The 14,726-nt window shown below is 31.0% G+C and overlaps 2 protein-coding genes across 2 annotated transcripts; both read left to right on the top strand.

Annotated features, from left to right (window-relative positions):
* The first annotated feature begins 3,147 nt into the window (after positions 1–3,147).
* Positions 3,148–8,491, top strand: LOC145330463 (MICAL-like protein 1). Its single transcript, XM_080175096.1, has 7 exons — positions 3,148–3,253; positions 4,570–4,667; positions 5,378–5,431; positions 6,228–6,323; positions 6,768–6,840; positions 7,341–7,379; positions 8,351–8,491. Exons 1-7 carry the CDS (start codon positions 3,224–3,226, stop codon positions 8,489–8,491), a joined length of 531 nt encoding a protein of 176 aa, XP_080031222.1. The 5' UTR covers positions 3,148–3,223.
* A 211-nt stretch (positions 8,492–8,702) lies between these two features.
* On the top strand, positions 8,703–12,975 carry LOC145330563 (uncharacterized). The gene is made up of 6 exons (XM_080175181.1): positions 8,703–8,797; positions 10,892–10,992; positions 11,426–11,484; positions 12,080–12,189; positions 12,364–12,410; positions 12,687–12,975. Exons 1-6 carry the CDS (start codon positions 8,751–8,753, stop codon positions 12,713–12,715), a joined length of 393 nt encoding a protein of 130 aa, XP_080031307.1. The 5' UTR covers positions 8,703–8,750; the 3' UTR covers positions 12,716–12,975.
* Positions 12,976–14,726: the final 1,751 nt, after the last annotated feature.

Genomic DNA, 14,726 nt, shown 5'->3' with positions numbered 1-14,726 from the left:
CTTGTGTCATGTCTGTCCGTCATTCATGCAACAACATATATATTAATATTTTTATTTTATTTTTAAAACCACTGAAATTTGGCTGATAAATCATTATATTTGTTTTTCAATCTAAGATTTATTGTCCTGAACTACTTATGGATGTTGTCATCCTTGTATATATACAAATCATATTTTTTTTCTATTTAGTGCCATAAATTTCTACCTTTAACAACCAATAATTTGATGTTAGTTTTTTTAAAGTTCAGCTTTTATTACAGAGCCAACTTTGTTCATTGTTGATCTTGTTTTATAATATACAAAAAGAAACTTTAAACGTATTTCCATGAAAAATTCTGATTGTACTTTACTATTTTCTATGCACACACATATATATTCAATAATGTTTTATTTAAGGCCTCAATCTGACATTGAAAGTTTGACATACTTGTACACTTATTTTTTTGCACATAAACCACAAATGTGTGTGTGTGCTTACTCTAGGTGATAACAGGGACAGCCGTGGGATTTTAGTGAGTTAAATTATGTTTTGATTGGTGGTGTTTTTAAAAGCGAAGCCCTTCTACAAATAGGTTCGGTTTGTCCGTCTATACGTAAAAGATAGCTCTTGTCGTTCGATTTCAAACTTAGCATGATGATTCTTGTATTAGTAAGATATGATTTAAAATCGTAGCTACTCTGTAATCGTAAAATTATAGTCCATACGTCCATTTAGAATATATTGATTTTTGTAACTTTTTTGACAAAAATGTTTTAGAGCTTGACTTTTATTTTTTATTTGCAATTACATATACATTAGCTGATTAAAATCAATTAAATCGTTGATTATCTGTACATATCTCTGGGTGTTAAGAGAATTTTGACCTTGTCTCGTTGGAAAGAGAGATAGATTCATAGCTGCAAGAGAAGAGAAAGAGAATAATAGAATAAGAGGGCGTTGGTCTCTAATAAAGAAATTTAGTAGAGTAATAAAACAGTTCTGAAACTTTTATAGAATAGTGGCCATTATATAACTAATTTATGAAAGGTTTTTTTTTCATTCTGGCACACAGAGGGCATTTTATGGCATAGGAAACTCTAGTCATTGTATTTTAGGTTACCAGGAACACCTTTTTTTTGTTTCAAAGTGCAAATAATTTCAAAGGAATTCGCCTGTTTTAGAGGTAAGGCAAACTTCCTGGATTTTAAATATATCCTGACATAGATGCTATTTTCAATCAACGTTATACCTCTAATTTTTGTCTATTGCCTATAGTACGTCAGACACAATCAGAATGGAAGGGGTATTTTACTACAGTTGGGTAATAAAAGAAAAAGAGAAAGAAAGTCTGATTCTGTGGAAAGGAGTAGACAACAGCTTTTATGGGGTTGGGTAAACTCTGAGATACAGGGGATAGTCATTATTAAAAAGATTTGAAAAGAAAACAAACTTATAAAACTATTTCTCGTATTCATTCGAATCCGGTGGATAGGAACCGGTTCTCATCCATACGAAAAAACTATGTCTAGCACCGAATTATATCCAGCTTTCTACGAATATAACAATGTTTTTAGCCGGTGCCTTCGGCACCTCGAGGCTAAAAAAACTAGTTTTAATCTTATAATTGTACATTCTATATCCGCGGAAAGCCGTTTATAATACGATGCGAGAAATAACTATTGATTTATTAGAGTAAAACTTTTTAAAATTATGTTTTGATTAAGTTTCACTAAATGTTAAATTTTTATCTACTACTGCAATGCAATGGCAGACATGTGACAGTCTGGTTAGGGGAGGATACTTATGCTTATTTAAAAGAGGTAGCACGCTTGAAGGATCTTTCAATTAAACTATCAGACGAAGGTCGTACAATTAAATAATAAAAACTGTCCAAGTTAAATGTAACAATTAAATCTGTTTCATATTGCAACTAAAATTATGAAGGATGAATTTATTACTATAGTAGGGAAGCTTTTAAATTCTAAACAAAATCCAATGCCTTAATTGGCTGGTAATAGTCATTGAAACACACATTCACTTAGCCAATTAAAGCTTTAATCACTTCCTCTTATCCCTTTTTAAAGCAATTGTTTAATGTTTAAATGTTCATGAAAAATTGGACAAACCAAGCATTCAGACAGACAAAAAAACTTATAGGATGGGTTCGCAACTAAAATATTTCTAGATGAGTTTATCACAGACTTCACCAGGATTAAACAATTAAATTTTCAGTATTCAAATTTCTGTCCGAAATGAAACCTCCTCCGAATATAAAATTTGGAAAGGAACGGTTGCTCTGGGAGAGAGTGACGGAAAAAGGATTATTTTGTCAGAAGGTTAACACAAGGCTTTTCTACACCCTTAATGGTTATCCCACAATATTATCTGTTTTTTTTCTTCAATTTTTTTTAATTGATCAAATATTGTAAGTATTTTGTCAAAAAGTAAGTTTATCATTGCATTTTTTATAATCAAAGTTTTAGATTAAAAGGTAAAATTTAAATGTTGATAAAAGTTGTGTGGTTTTGTATAAGAGCAACTCTCACTAAATCCCAAGCAAAGTCGAGACTCTATTCTTACTCTCACTATCATTGTATTTTGGTTCAAATAGCAAAAAAATATATAGAGTAACATTTAACACAGGGCATTAATCTCTAGGTTATTCTGCAGAGAAAAATAACTCTAGAACTCACTTCATCCATGGCATGTAAACTCTTCCTTTGGCACTAAATTCGCCAACATGTTGTTTTATTTGGCGGATCAGTCATATCTTTATCGTAGTAGAGTGTGGTGTTCACTTGGCTTGGCTCACTTTGTCTGTTTATCCGTAACGTTATGGTGAAAATATAAAAATTTGGTTGTCAACTCAGAATGAGATTATGTATTCATTACACAATTTTTAACTATAAGCTTCTTCTTTACAGTTCATTTGTAGTCTGTATGTCTGTTTATTGTCTAAATTAAATTTTGGATTGTATAATTTTTAACAAAAAAAACTTTTAAAAATTTCAAATTTTCTTTTAAATTTTAAAATTCATTATTTAATTTAAAAGAATAAAACAATTGCCTATTCAATTTATTTAAACTTAAGATGTTCTTACAAATTGTGCTTATGAACATTAATTCAATATTGTTTTGTACATCAAGTAGAACATTATTTCAGAATAAAAATGGACCTGAATAAGACATATCACTAAGACTGGAAACACATCAACAATAACATTTAGCACAAGTACAACCAAAATGACCCTAACAGGAGTTCAAGCTTTAGAGGTTAGCAAGCATCAGCGTGGCTACTATATAGTTTAGGTTTTAACAAACAAGTAGCGCAGTGTCTACCCTATAATTAGGGTATGTTACTGCGTTTGGTACAACGTAAAACTACTTGAGCTCAATGGGTTTCATGATTAATTTAGTAATTTTATTTTTAGTTTATGTAAATCTATTTTATGTTTTTCTTAATTTCCTCTTTTAATAATATACTCTTCTTTTTTCCAATACTTCGCCAGTTATAGATTTGATTACGTTTGTTGTTTAAAATCATCGGATTTCATGTAAATGTTTTCCGGTTTTGATATTTGTTCAGTGGTTATCTTGTAAGTACAGCTGCTATTCTATTTGTACAGTCTATCCGAATAAATTGTACCTAGCTTATCATGCCAAGTTTGAAGTCGATAGGACAATACTAACCTTTCTAGAATTAGGGAAAAGTACGGACGGGCCTAAAATTTAGAACAGCTCAAAATTGTATAGGCCACCTATATTTTAAATCATCCTTGTTGAAGTCCCAATTCCAATAAAAACTACACATACCAATTCCTTTATATCAACTTGTTATCCTTGAAAAGATATAAAGAGTCGTTAATCTTAATTAATGTTCAGCATATACGAGACCAACATTTAGAATTATTCAAATTTAAAAAACTAAAGATGTTACATTTAGTTTAAAAGCGATATCTATAATAAAAAATAGAATGATGACTGTCCGTCTGTGCATCCGTCCCTTAAGATCTCATCCACTGAACTGATTTGATTCTACTCTTCAGAGAATATACCTTCTGGTCCTGTAGTAGTTTAAGGCTATTTTCTTGGGGGGTGGGACACCTAAAACCCCCCAAAAAACAAAAAAATCCCCACATTTTTTTTAAAAATCAGTTCAAAATTAGTGGTTGCAGCTCCAATTTTTTTAAAGAGGCTAGGGGCGAAACCGCTAGTTTTATTGTTAAAAAGAAACTGACGTACATCTATTATGCCTCTTTACATAAGGATTTCTTGTATTTTATGGCAAAATCAAAGTATTAAGTTTTTAATTGTATTTAATCAAAGGTTGTGTTTAAGTCAAACATACATTTATTAATACAATTTTTTGAAAATCTACTCTTTTTGTACCGGGGGGAAATAGAATGACTAAAAGAAGGACCCTTTAATTTCTAATCAGCCGCTACGGATGGAATAATACAAAAAACGTAACAAAAAAATAGCCAATGAGAGGCCACTATAAATTTTACCATTGGTCAATAACGGCCTCTCATTGGCTAATTTTTTTTGTTACGTCATAATCAGTCAGACACTATTACTGTGTTCAACAGGAATGGTGCAGGAGGTCCTTGGATGGTTCAGGGGTGGAGATAAAGAATCTGACAACTTCATGGAGGGATGGTATCGGCTTCTGTGCCCTTATTCAAAGGTTCTTGAATTTTTGCGTATTTTTGTACAGTTATTAGCATTTGTAAGCTATTTATCATATTTCTTACTTTAATTCTTTTGTACTCCCTATATGTTGCGCAGTAGTAATACATAATTTTCTTAAAATGAAGAGGGTAATTATACAAAGGGCTCAAAAATCAGCCATGTGGCGTCATAAAAATGGGGGATTATCCATTTCTTTTTTAAGGAATTTTCTTACCCACTTCTCCTCTCATCTTAATTTTAAAAGAACTAATAGGTGAGCATAAAAAGAATGTGTTATTATTTGCAAATAATTTATGCAACTCAGTTTAATTCACACAAAAATTATGAAAAAACAAAGAAAAAACATGTTGTTCATCAATTTTAATGTGGCATTTATTTCTTTTGACATGACATTTTAATTTCCTTGACATTTTATAGAAAATATATCTAAGTAAGACTGAAAGAAATGTGTCATTTATAGATTTGATGTTTATTATAAGCTTCTGATGAATTAATAAATTTTGCATGGAAAAAAATATATTCTAGTTTCTTGATTTTTTAGCAATCATGTATAATTTATCTCTATTTTATCCTTTCTATTGCTAATTTTTGCTATGCAAAAAAACATTTTTCTTTCTCTCTTTCTCTGATTCTCTCTTCTAATTCATGTCTACATGTTTAGATCATTTCGAAAGCTTCGCTACTATTTCACATATTTTTTTACAGATACAGGCCGGATCTCATTGATATCACAACTCTCAACCAAAAGGACTGGAAAGGGTATAATTTTAAAAGCGAAGCTTTTCTATAATTAGGGTAAGTCCGCAATTTCGTCTGTCTGTTACAGTTAGCTCTTTCCGTTAATTTAAACTGGTTAGAATTGTCCTATTGATTTCAAACTTTGCGTGCTGATTCCTATAACGGTTAGGTACGACTTAGAAAGTGCAGCAACTCTATAATCGTTACCAGAAAGTCCTTGCGTCGATTTAAAAGAAGCTGATTTTTTACTTTTTTGACAACAAATTTTTCAAATACGTCAGTATGTCCTTAAACAGTAACATGTATTTAATTAGTTTTGCTTCAAATTTACTTATAATTTTGTATAGACATATGCATTAATATTCAGTTTATTCAGTTCTTACACTCTACAAGTGTTAATGTTCGTTTGTCCTTCCATTTCAAGCTTTTATGGATGTTGTCATCCTTGTTATTTTTTACTTTGAACAATTATTTGTGAAAGTTATAAGTTTTCTCTTTTAATTCTGTTTTAAATTTTTGTAAAGCTAAACATTATTTTATCCCTTTTTCCCCATAATTAAACCTTTGTAAATAGGTGGTTTTTACAAGACAAAACTATTGTAAGTTGGTTTTTTATCATTTACCGGTAAGAATCCCCATCCCCAGCGACGTTAGCTCTAACCTTAAAAAAAGAAAAGGTTAATTAAGTTTACATTTATTTTTGAAGAGAAACATATTATTAACGTACAGCATACTGTTTTAACCTTTACGAATCTAAATAAGATTGTGTCTATCTTAACTATAAATTTTATTATTGTTTTTCAATATATTAAATTAGAAATTTGGAGTTAGCTTTTGAGATAGCAGAGTGTAACCTTGGAATTCCCCGCCTGCTTGATGTTGAAGACCTTCTGAAAACACAAACACCTGACAGGTATAATTTGTTTTCGAGTAGCTGCGGTAAAAATTATTCTAAAATTAAGTTATTGCAATTTGAGGTGGAGGGTTAGTTTGATTTTAGTTTTAAAAAGAAAAAAATTGGGGGGGGGCATTTTTTTTTGGGGGGGGGGGTTGTCCCACATTCCCAAGAAAATAGCTTAAAACGATCACAGCACCAGAAGGTATATACCTGAAGAAAACCTGAGACCAATCGGTGCAGTGGTTACTGAGATCTTAAGCTTTAGACAGACAGACATCGTTCTACTTTATATTATAGAATATCATAATAAAGTAAAGTGAAGATTTTATTTTGTAGTAAGAGGACATTGGAAAAATTTCAGAGGATGGAAATAATCATTATGGCTACAATATTTTCTACTTGAATTATATTTTCATACCACTTTGTCTTTGATTAGCTATATGTGATTTATTTGTTTAGATTTTCAATTCTGACCTACCTAGCCCAGTATTACCATACTTTCTGTCAACCAGACTCTGCATTTGACCTCCAGGTTTTAAAACACAAAACGGGTTCTATAAAGATTCGCTTTCCACACTTTACAAGTATAAATAAAAATGGTTTTGATTAAATTAATGTATTTATTTCTACTTTTAACATAGGGGCACCTTGGGAAGATAACATGCAAAAAAAAAGCTTAAAACCCTCTAAGATTTTGTTTGGATATAAAATAGCCTAAAACCATCCAAGAAATAAGAATCTTCTCAAAAATACAGGACTTAAACAGTTCATAGATTTTATGAACGCTTTCTTTAGCCGCGCACTTCTGTTTGCTTTTTCTGAGTTATGTGATTGTAGATATTCTTGTAAAATTAAATCTTATGATACCAGCTGTGCAGCCGACCGTTCGGCTGAAAATTAAAAGAAAAATTCTTCTTACATGCGTCTTGATCCCAAATATTTATTACAGAACATTATAGACTTTTTCCAACTATAAACATTGAAATAAAGTATCTGATCAAGGTTTAAATTTACATTTAAATGCTTTTCTAGGATTCTCCAGAATTGGATATCGACCCTCAACTAAATAAGGTGAGTGGCATTAAATTTCTGAATTGCTAGTAATTGGGTGTGTGTTTGTTTTTAAAAGCGAAGCTTTTCTATACTTAGGGTCGGTCTGTCCAGTGTCAGTACGTCACAGACAGTTAGCTCTTTTCGTTAATTTAAACAGGTTAGAATTGTCCTAACTTTTCATGGTGATTCCTGTAGTAGTTAGGTACGATTTAGAAAGCGTAGAAACTCTTTAATCGTTTCAAGAATGTCCGTACATCCATTTTAAACATGTTGATACTTACTTTTTTAACAACAAATCTTTATGTGATAAAATTATCCGATTGATCTGATTTTTGGAATACTGATTCCTAGGACAACAAAGTACAATGTTATAAGCGAAGCATCTCTATAATCAAGTCCTAAAAATGTAAGTATGTTCTTGAACAATATCCTGTATTTAAGTAGTTTTTCAACAAATTCACTTACAATTTGTTTCGATTTTATACATCTATATTCTGATTATTCAGTTTTAGAGCTTCGCTTTTATGGATGTTGTCATCCTTGTTTCAGTATGATCACTGAACGTTATATGTAAGCTAGTCCTAGACAGGTGTTGATTGGGTCTATTTTTCTAAATAAAATTTTATCCCTCTAAAATACAGATGATTTCTGAAACAATTTGGAGAGTGTAGCAACTCTATGATCATTACCAAAAAGTTCAAATTTCTATTTTTATTATGATGATTTTTTGCATTTTTTTATATGATATCATATTATCTTGATTTTTAATCATTGATTCCTAGGATGATTTAGTACAATGTTATATAATAAAGTCCTAAAATTTAAGAATTCCTTATTAAGCATCCTTCTTTAAGATAATTTTGAATTTTCCTTTTAGATTTCTAAATTATGTGGAATAGCGAATGCGTTATAAATAAATATTTGTTAATGTTCGTATGTCTTAACATATTTGATTTGTTGATCTCCTTATTGTTTGTTTATCTAACAAGGATGTAAATGCCCAAAGAAGCATACTATTGCACCCAGGTGCTGTCCACAGCCTTATGACTGAGAGAAGAGTAAGATCTCTATCTAATCAAAGAAGAAGACGAGCTATAACTTCAAGGAAAATAACATTTTCTAAATTATAAAATATATATAACATAGTAGATTCTCCTTTTTTAGCCTGAACTAAATGGTTACTGTGACACCTTTTTCGTTAATATATTATTCTAAAGTAATATTTTATCTTTAATGTTGAAATTTGTGTAAAGAATTTTTTTTATTTCACCACTCCACACCCATCCAATATTTGTATTCAAATTTGTTAGAAAATGTTGTAATCCTGTTTTTTTTGTGAATAGACCACAGTCTAGATCTCCAGATCGCAATGTTGAGTTAAGCATACAGATGAATCCCGTGTGCACTACTGAAAATCAACCTCCTGAACTTACTAGGTAACAATTTTGTATCTCTGTCATCAAGGATCGCTTATACAGCGTTAGAGACTTTGATAAGCATTTGGCCCACAATAAGTTATTTATACTAAACCCTGAACAAACATATTATGCAAATCTGAATTTTCAAAATAGCAGCTTTATTATTCATTTAGGATGATTTTACAATAAATATGAAATGTAGATGCCTCTTTTAGTTACAAAATTTCACTGTTATTTTTTAATTAATCAGCACCAATAAAGCACAAGATCTCAAAAACAGCATTTGGGGGAAATACTGGTGAACAAACATATTATACAAATCCAAAACAAAGCAAAAAAAGGTTTTTTGGCACTTTTCTCCTCTTTTAAAGATTGATTATGATAAAATAATATTTTTTTAAGGGATTTATGCATTAATTTTTATGAAATATAGTATAAGGTAGAAATTAATGATTTTTCTAAATAAGAAATGTTTGAAAAAAATAAATTCGATCCCTATCACTTTAGAGGACAGCTGCTGACCCCCGGTCTTATGGATGAACCTAAATACATGTTAAAGATAAAAATTACGCTGTAAAGTATACAAAAATGTTTTTTTATGTGTTAAAAAAATTCATTTTAAAATCTTGATTTTGAGGATGATGACCTTTCAGATGCTCCTGTTGGTGGTGATGGTGAGCCAAATGTAATCTAAGTACATGCCCATTACAACAACTTGTCTATTAACCTATGTACCATTTTTTGTAGTCATAGCAGCCTCCAATGGAGCCTTCCAACAAGAAATATCTTCTAAAAACTACGGTATTCACCTTATGAATTGAAGTAAATAAAATTGCAATTCTTTTCTTTTTTAATAATGCTGGGCTGGAGGATGCTATAACTACAAAAATTGGATCATAGTTTAATATATAAGTTGTCATCATGGACATGCACTTTGATAACATTTGGCTCACCATCACCACCAATAGAGGCATCTTAAAGGTCATCATCCTCAAAATCAAGATTTTAAAATAGATTTTTTCAACACACCAAAAAATATTTTTGTATAATTTTCAGGGTAATTTTATCTTTAACATGTATTTAGGTTCATCCATAAGACTGGGGGTCAGCAGCTGTCCTCTAAAGTGATAGGGGTCGAATTTATTTTTTTCAAACATTTCTTATTTAGAAAAATCATTAATTTCTACCTTATACTATATTTCATAATAATTAATGCATAAATCCCTTAAAAATTATTATTTTATCATAATCAATCTTTAAAAGAGGAGAAAAGTGCCAAAAAACCTTTTTTTTGGCTTTGTTTTGGATTTGCATAATATGTTTGTTCACCAGTATTTCCCCCAAATGCTGTTTTTGAGATCTTGTGCTTTATTGGTGCTGATTAATTAAAAAATAACAGTGGAATTTTGTAACCAAAAGAGGCATCTACATTTCATATTTATTGTAAAATCATCCTAAATGAATAATAAAGCTGCTATTTTTAAAATTCAGATTTGCATAATATGTTTGTTCGGGGTTTACTTGTAAAAAATTTGCTGAAAGTATTATGTTTTACTTTTTAGATGAAAGGAAAATTTACCTTGATTTAGATTTGTTTATCAATTAAAGTAGATTTGGCGTTGATTGAGGTTATATTTACACTACTAACAAAAAAAATTAATACTGTTAACCGAAGCAGCGATTTTTTTACCCTTGGGTTTAACATCATACATTTTTTTTGTTAGTAGTGGAAACATTAACATTTTTACAAGCAATAGAAAGTTTTAGCGATTCCTACGAAGACTAGGTCTTAAATGTATTTTTACAATGTTTTTAATTGTGTTTTTAACATTTTTTTTAGAAAATTCGAACTGAAAAACAATAATAATAAAGAAAAATTCTCCAATCAAAACATCGAATAAAGTTAATCCTAATCTTTCTAGTGCTCTGTAAAAAATGTTGATTTTTTTTTCGCTACTTCTGGAAAATATTTTTCTTAACTATAATAAAGAGGGTAATTTTTTTCGTGTATTTTTTATGGGTAAGTTTTATGTTATTGTCCAGACAAATGCGCTATTTAAGTCAAACTGTTCTTAATTATACACACAATTTTACAGAAAATATTCTGTTCAGGCGCAGATCCAGGTGTCTTCTGCGCAAGTCCAGCGGTCAACACAAACTAGTGTTGCCTCAGCAACAACAACAACTACAAAAACAACAGCATTTAACCCAGGGTGATTCCAAAAAAATATAAATAAAGTTGAATGGTTGGTCTGTCTGTTCTGACTAGAATATGCTTTTTACCAAAAAAATATATGTCATGGCTTTAAGCTGTTATCGAAAGAATCACTCAAATAAAAACTGTTAAACTCTTTAAAAAAACTGCATCATCTGAGGATGTAGCATCGCATGTTGCGCACATGATTTTTTTTATTGTAAATATATTTTGTTTTAAATTTTGAAAAACATGCAATAAATAAAGGAAGATATAATCGGCTTTTTGTGACTTAAGGACATACATTGAATATGTAGTATCTTCACTACTGTGTAGGCTCAAAATTATCAAGGATATAATTTGTTTTTAACTTAACATTGATTTCGGTTTAATCAACATAAGAATTTTTCACAATTTAACATGTTTTTTAATCACACTGTTTACTGTGCAAGAACCTCAGCAAGAAAATATTCAAGAAATGGACAAAAAGGAATTAAATTCACTGAATCAGGTATAATTAACATTGAATAATTTTGCCAAAAATACGGATGTAGTACTAGTACGTCCATATATGACAAACTTGAATTAAAGTATATGACAAACAATTAAAAAATATTTTTACTTATCTCCTTTTTTTTCTAAGATTTTATTGATACTTAATATTTCGAAAATTGCTGGTCCGAATAGGTTGTTTTCAGGAAGATTTATAATGGTCTTTGGGTCACGTGGTTTAAGGCTAAAGACTAGAGACAAAGCAACTAGTGTAGTATAATGTAAGCTGCAATACAAACCTAAAGATGGTTGTTCTATTTGAGAAGGTTTCGTGATTTTATTACAATATTTTTATTTATAAAAATCAAATACTTTATAATACAGCTTTTGTATAGCTTTGTTATAAACTTACCTTTATATTTGTTAGTAGCAAAGCTACTCTTAAACTCATCCGTGTTAGTCTGTTGGTCGGTAACCATAAAATGTTTAACATTAAAACATGAGAGAGAACCAAATAGAGAGCAGAATTACTAAAGGATTGAATGATATGCTCACTAATAGAGTAGCTAAACTTCTATAGACAATAATCATCATGTGATATGAACACTGAACAGGTTCAGGAGAAAGATGCTGAAGAAATCAAAGAAATAAAAGAGGGAGATGTCTTGGCAGAAAAAAGTTCGAATGTTATCCTGTCTTTTACTCCATCCCCCAGGCCTTACAGGTAAATATATAGATAGATAGATAGATAAAAAGAAAGATAGATAGATAGATAGACAGACAGAAAGACAGGCAGACAGACATTCAAACATTCAAACATAAATACAGACAAACATATAACTAAATAGACAAATATATAGATTGACATAGATTATTCATAACAATACATTATTTTCAGAAAGCATGAGCATAGAAGATCAGCTTCGCTACTTTGTACTGCACAAGGTTAGGTTTAACAAGGACGAAAACATTCACAAAAGCTAAGCTCAGCAAATTATTCAAATTTTATAATCAAAAGAAATATTTCTTAAAAAGTCAGAACAGACATTTTCTAAATTGATAACCATTGGTTTTATTCATAAATTTACATTGTGTTGGTCTAAAAAATCGCCATTTCAAATAAAAAGAATGATTATAACATTTTCTCTTATCGAATCAGAAATAATTAAACGTAACTAGAAAATAAAGTTCTAAGGAAATAATCTTTTTGCTATATTTAAGGAGTAAGAAGAATGCTTCAGAATGGTTAAGAAGAAAATCATTTAATTTTGACAAGGAAGATTAAGTCAAGAGTAGCGATATTTTTTAGCCATAGATGAGGGATTAAAAGCCTTTAATTTAGCTTGCAGACAGTAAAAATCAAGGAACTGTATGTCCATAAAACCCGCATCCACAACAAGCCGATAAGATTTTAAAAAGAAAATTTAAAACATTTTAAATGCGGCCCAAACATGAACAATACACATTAAACTATTTGGTAATCAACAATGAACTAATTTTGCCTGGTAATTAAGTGAAGTTGGTGGTACCCGCGACCGTGGCTCAACACGTAGCTCATCCGCTCGTCGTCGGGAAGGTGTTATGTTCGAATCTCGGTCCGACACCGCGACATAACTAAAGACGTTAAAAATGATTCCCACTGTTACTATGTCAGATGCGCGACGTAAATAGTTAGAGTGGGGGGAATGCCTTGGCCCAAAACAGGCGCAACTCGTTACCATGCTCAGTTAGGACTTATCAGACAAGGGTCGTGCATCACAGAGAGTTGGTTGTCTGTAATGTACTGTACCACGGGTATGAGGTGAAGGACCAAGAGTCTGGCCTTGAGTTGACAAGTTGACTGTTCAGTCCAGGTGCAACTCGCCCATACGACATTAGCACATTAGCAAGTGATGTTGGTAAAATATACAGGCATAAACTAGATTTAGAGAAGCTGCTTTACTAATAATCAAATTTAAGAACAAACAATAAATTATAGAGTATATTTAGCTTCTTAAACTTTGAAATCGAATTTTAACCTTTAATAGAAAAATTGTAATTAATTTTTAAATGTTTTATCAATAAATTTGGTGTATGTGTTTTTTAACCTAGTAATGAAGTTTAAATTTAACTTGTTATTCCATGAGGTTATCTAACAGTTATTACGAATTAAATCTATGGAACTAAATAGCCTACGAGGCACCATTTGATTCATTGTCTTAATGGAACCCTTATTTTATCCACTACTTTGTTCATAACAAGAGGCCATGCCCCTAAAGACACTTTAAATGTTTTTTTTGTTCAAGTCTCTACGATACCTTCTTATGTTGCTTTCAAGTCTCTACAATACCTCTTTATGTTGCGTTTAAGTCTCTAAAATATTAAATTTTTTTTCTCGATTTTTTATGATTTCTCTTGGAAGGGTGGTGGTACCCTCCCCCAAGATAGTTATAAACCTTCCCGAGACCTATGAGAAGCTACCCTGTTAAGGAGAACCCGATCGGTTCAGCGGTTAGCGAGATCCTTCGGTACAGACAGACACACATCCTGTTACTTTATTATAATGATATGATATCTACCTTACTATATTAGCTACTAGCGGCTTCGCCCCTAGCCTCTAGGGGCTTTGCCCAGAGAGGTTTGACCAAACAAATTTATTCGTGTTTTAGATCTTAAAGCAAATTTTTTTTAAAAATTTGAGGAAAGGTAATTCTTTTTTTTTTGGGGGGGGGGGGTAGTCGACCCCACTATTTCAATTTTAGTTTTAAAAAGAAAAAAAATTTAGGGGGATATTGGTGTCCCACCCCCCAAGAAAATAGTTATAAACCTTCCCGGAACCTATGAGAAGCTACCCTGTAAAGAAGAAACCGATCGGTTCAGCGGTTAGCGAGATCCTTTGCTACAAACAAACAGACAGACAGACATCACTCAATTTTGTATTATAGACTAGGAGCTGAGCCCCTTATTGGAAAGGATATGGGAAAAACCTTCCCTAAAAAAATAGGTCTAAAATTGCAATACTGTAAAACCAACATTGGACCTATTTGATGCTTCCCTGAAATGATGATTTCGATAAGTTCAGTGGTTATCAAAATCTACAAAAAAAAAACTTATTTACTAAGTATATTTGCGATAACTTTTATTTAATAGATTCTTCCAATTTTTAACATTTACAAAAGGGCCTGCTTTATTGCTTCAAGATCCATGACAGTTCTATATAGGAAATAAATGTCTATAAATGAGCTCAAATTTTCCAAGGAATAATCGTTTAAAACTCATAGT

Source organism: Acartia tonsa, chromosome 10, assembly GCF_053477335.1.
Source record: "Acartia tonsa isolate MP-2025a chromosome 10, ASM5347733v1, whole genome shotgun sequence".
NCBI lineage: Eukaryota > Metazoa > Arthropoda > Copepoda > Calanoida > Acartiidae > Acartia > Acartia tonsa.
Note: the sequence above shows the minus strand (reverse complement) of the source record. Positions and strands in the feature narration are given on the sequence as shown.

What these genes read in the sequence shown, in the direction of transcription:
- LOC145330463 (XM_080175096.1), top strand. Translation starts at nt 3,224, where the DNA reads ATGACCCTAACAGGAGTTCAAGCTTTAGAG. An exon ending in CAGGAGTTCAAGCTTTAGAG is followed by an intron (nt 3,254 to 4,569) that starts GTTAGCAAGCAT and finishes TGTGTTCAACAG; the next exon opens with GAATGGTGCAGGAGGTCCTT. An exon ending in AACCAAAAGGACTGGAAAGG is followed by an intron (nt 5,432 to 6,227) that starts GTATAATTTTAA and finishes ATATTAAATTAG; the next exon opens with AAATTTGGAGTTAGCTTTTG.
- LOC145330563 (XM_080175181.1), top strand. Translation starts at nt 8,751, where the DNA reads ATGAATCCCGTGTGCACTACTGAAAATCAACCTCCTGAACTTACTAG. An exon ending in AATTAAATTCACTGAATCAG is followed by an intron (nt 11,485 to 12,079) that starts GTATAATTAACA and finishes AACACTGAACAG; the next exon opens with GTTCAGGAGAAAGATGCTGA. An exon ending in GCTACTTTGTACTGCACAAG is followed by an intron (nt 12,411 to 12,686) that starts GTTAGGTTTAAC and finishes GCTATATTTAAG; the next exon opens with GAGTAAGAAGAATGCTTCAG.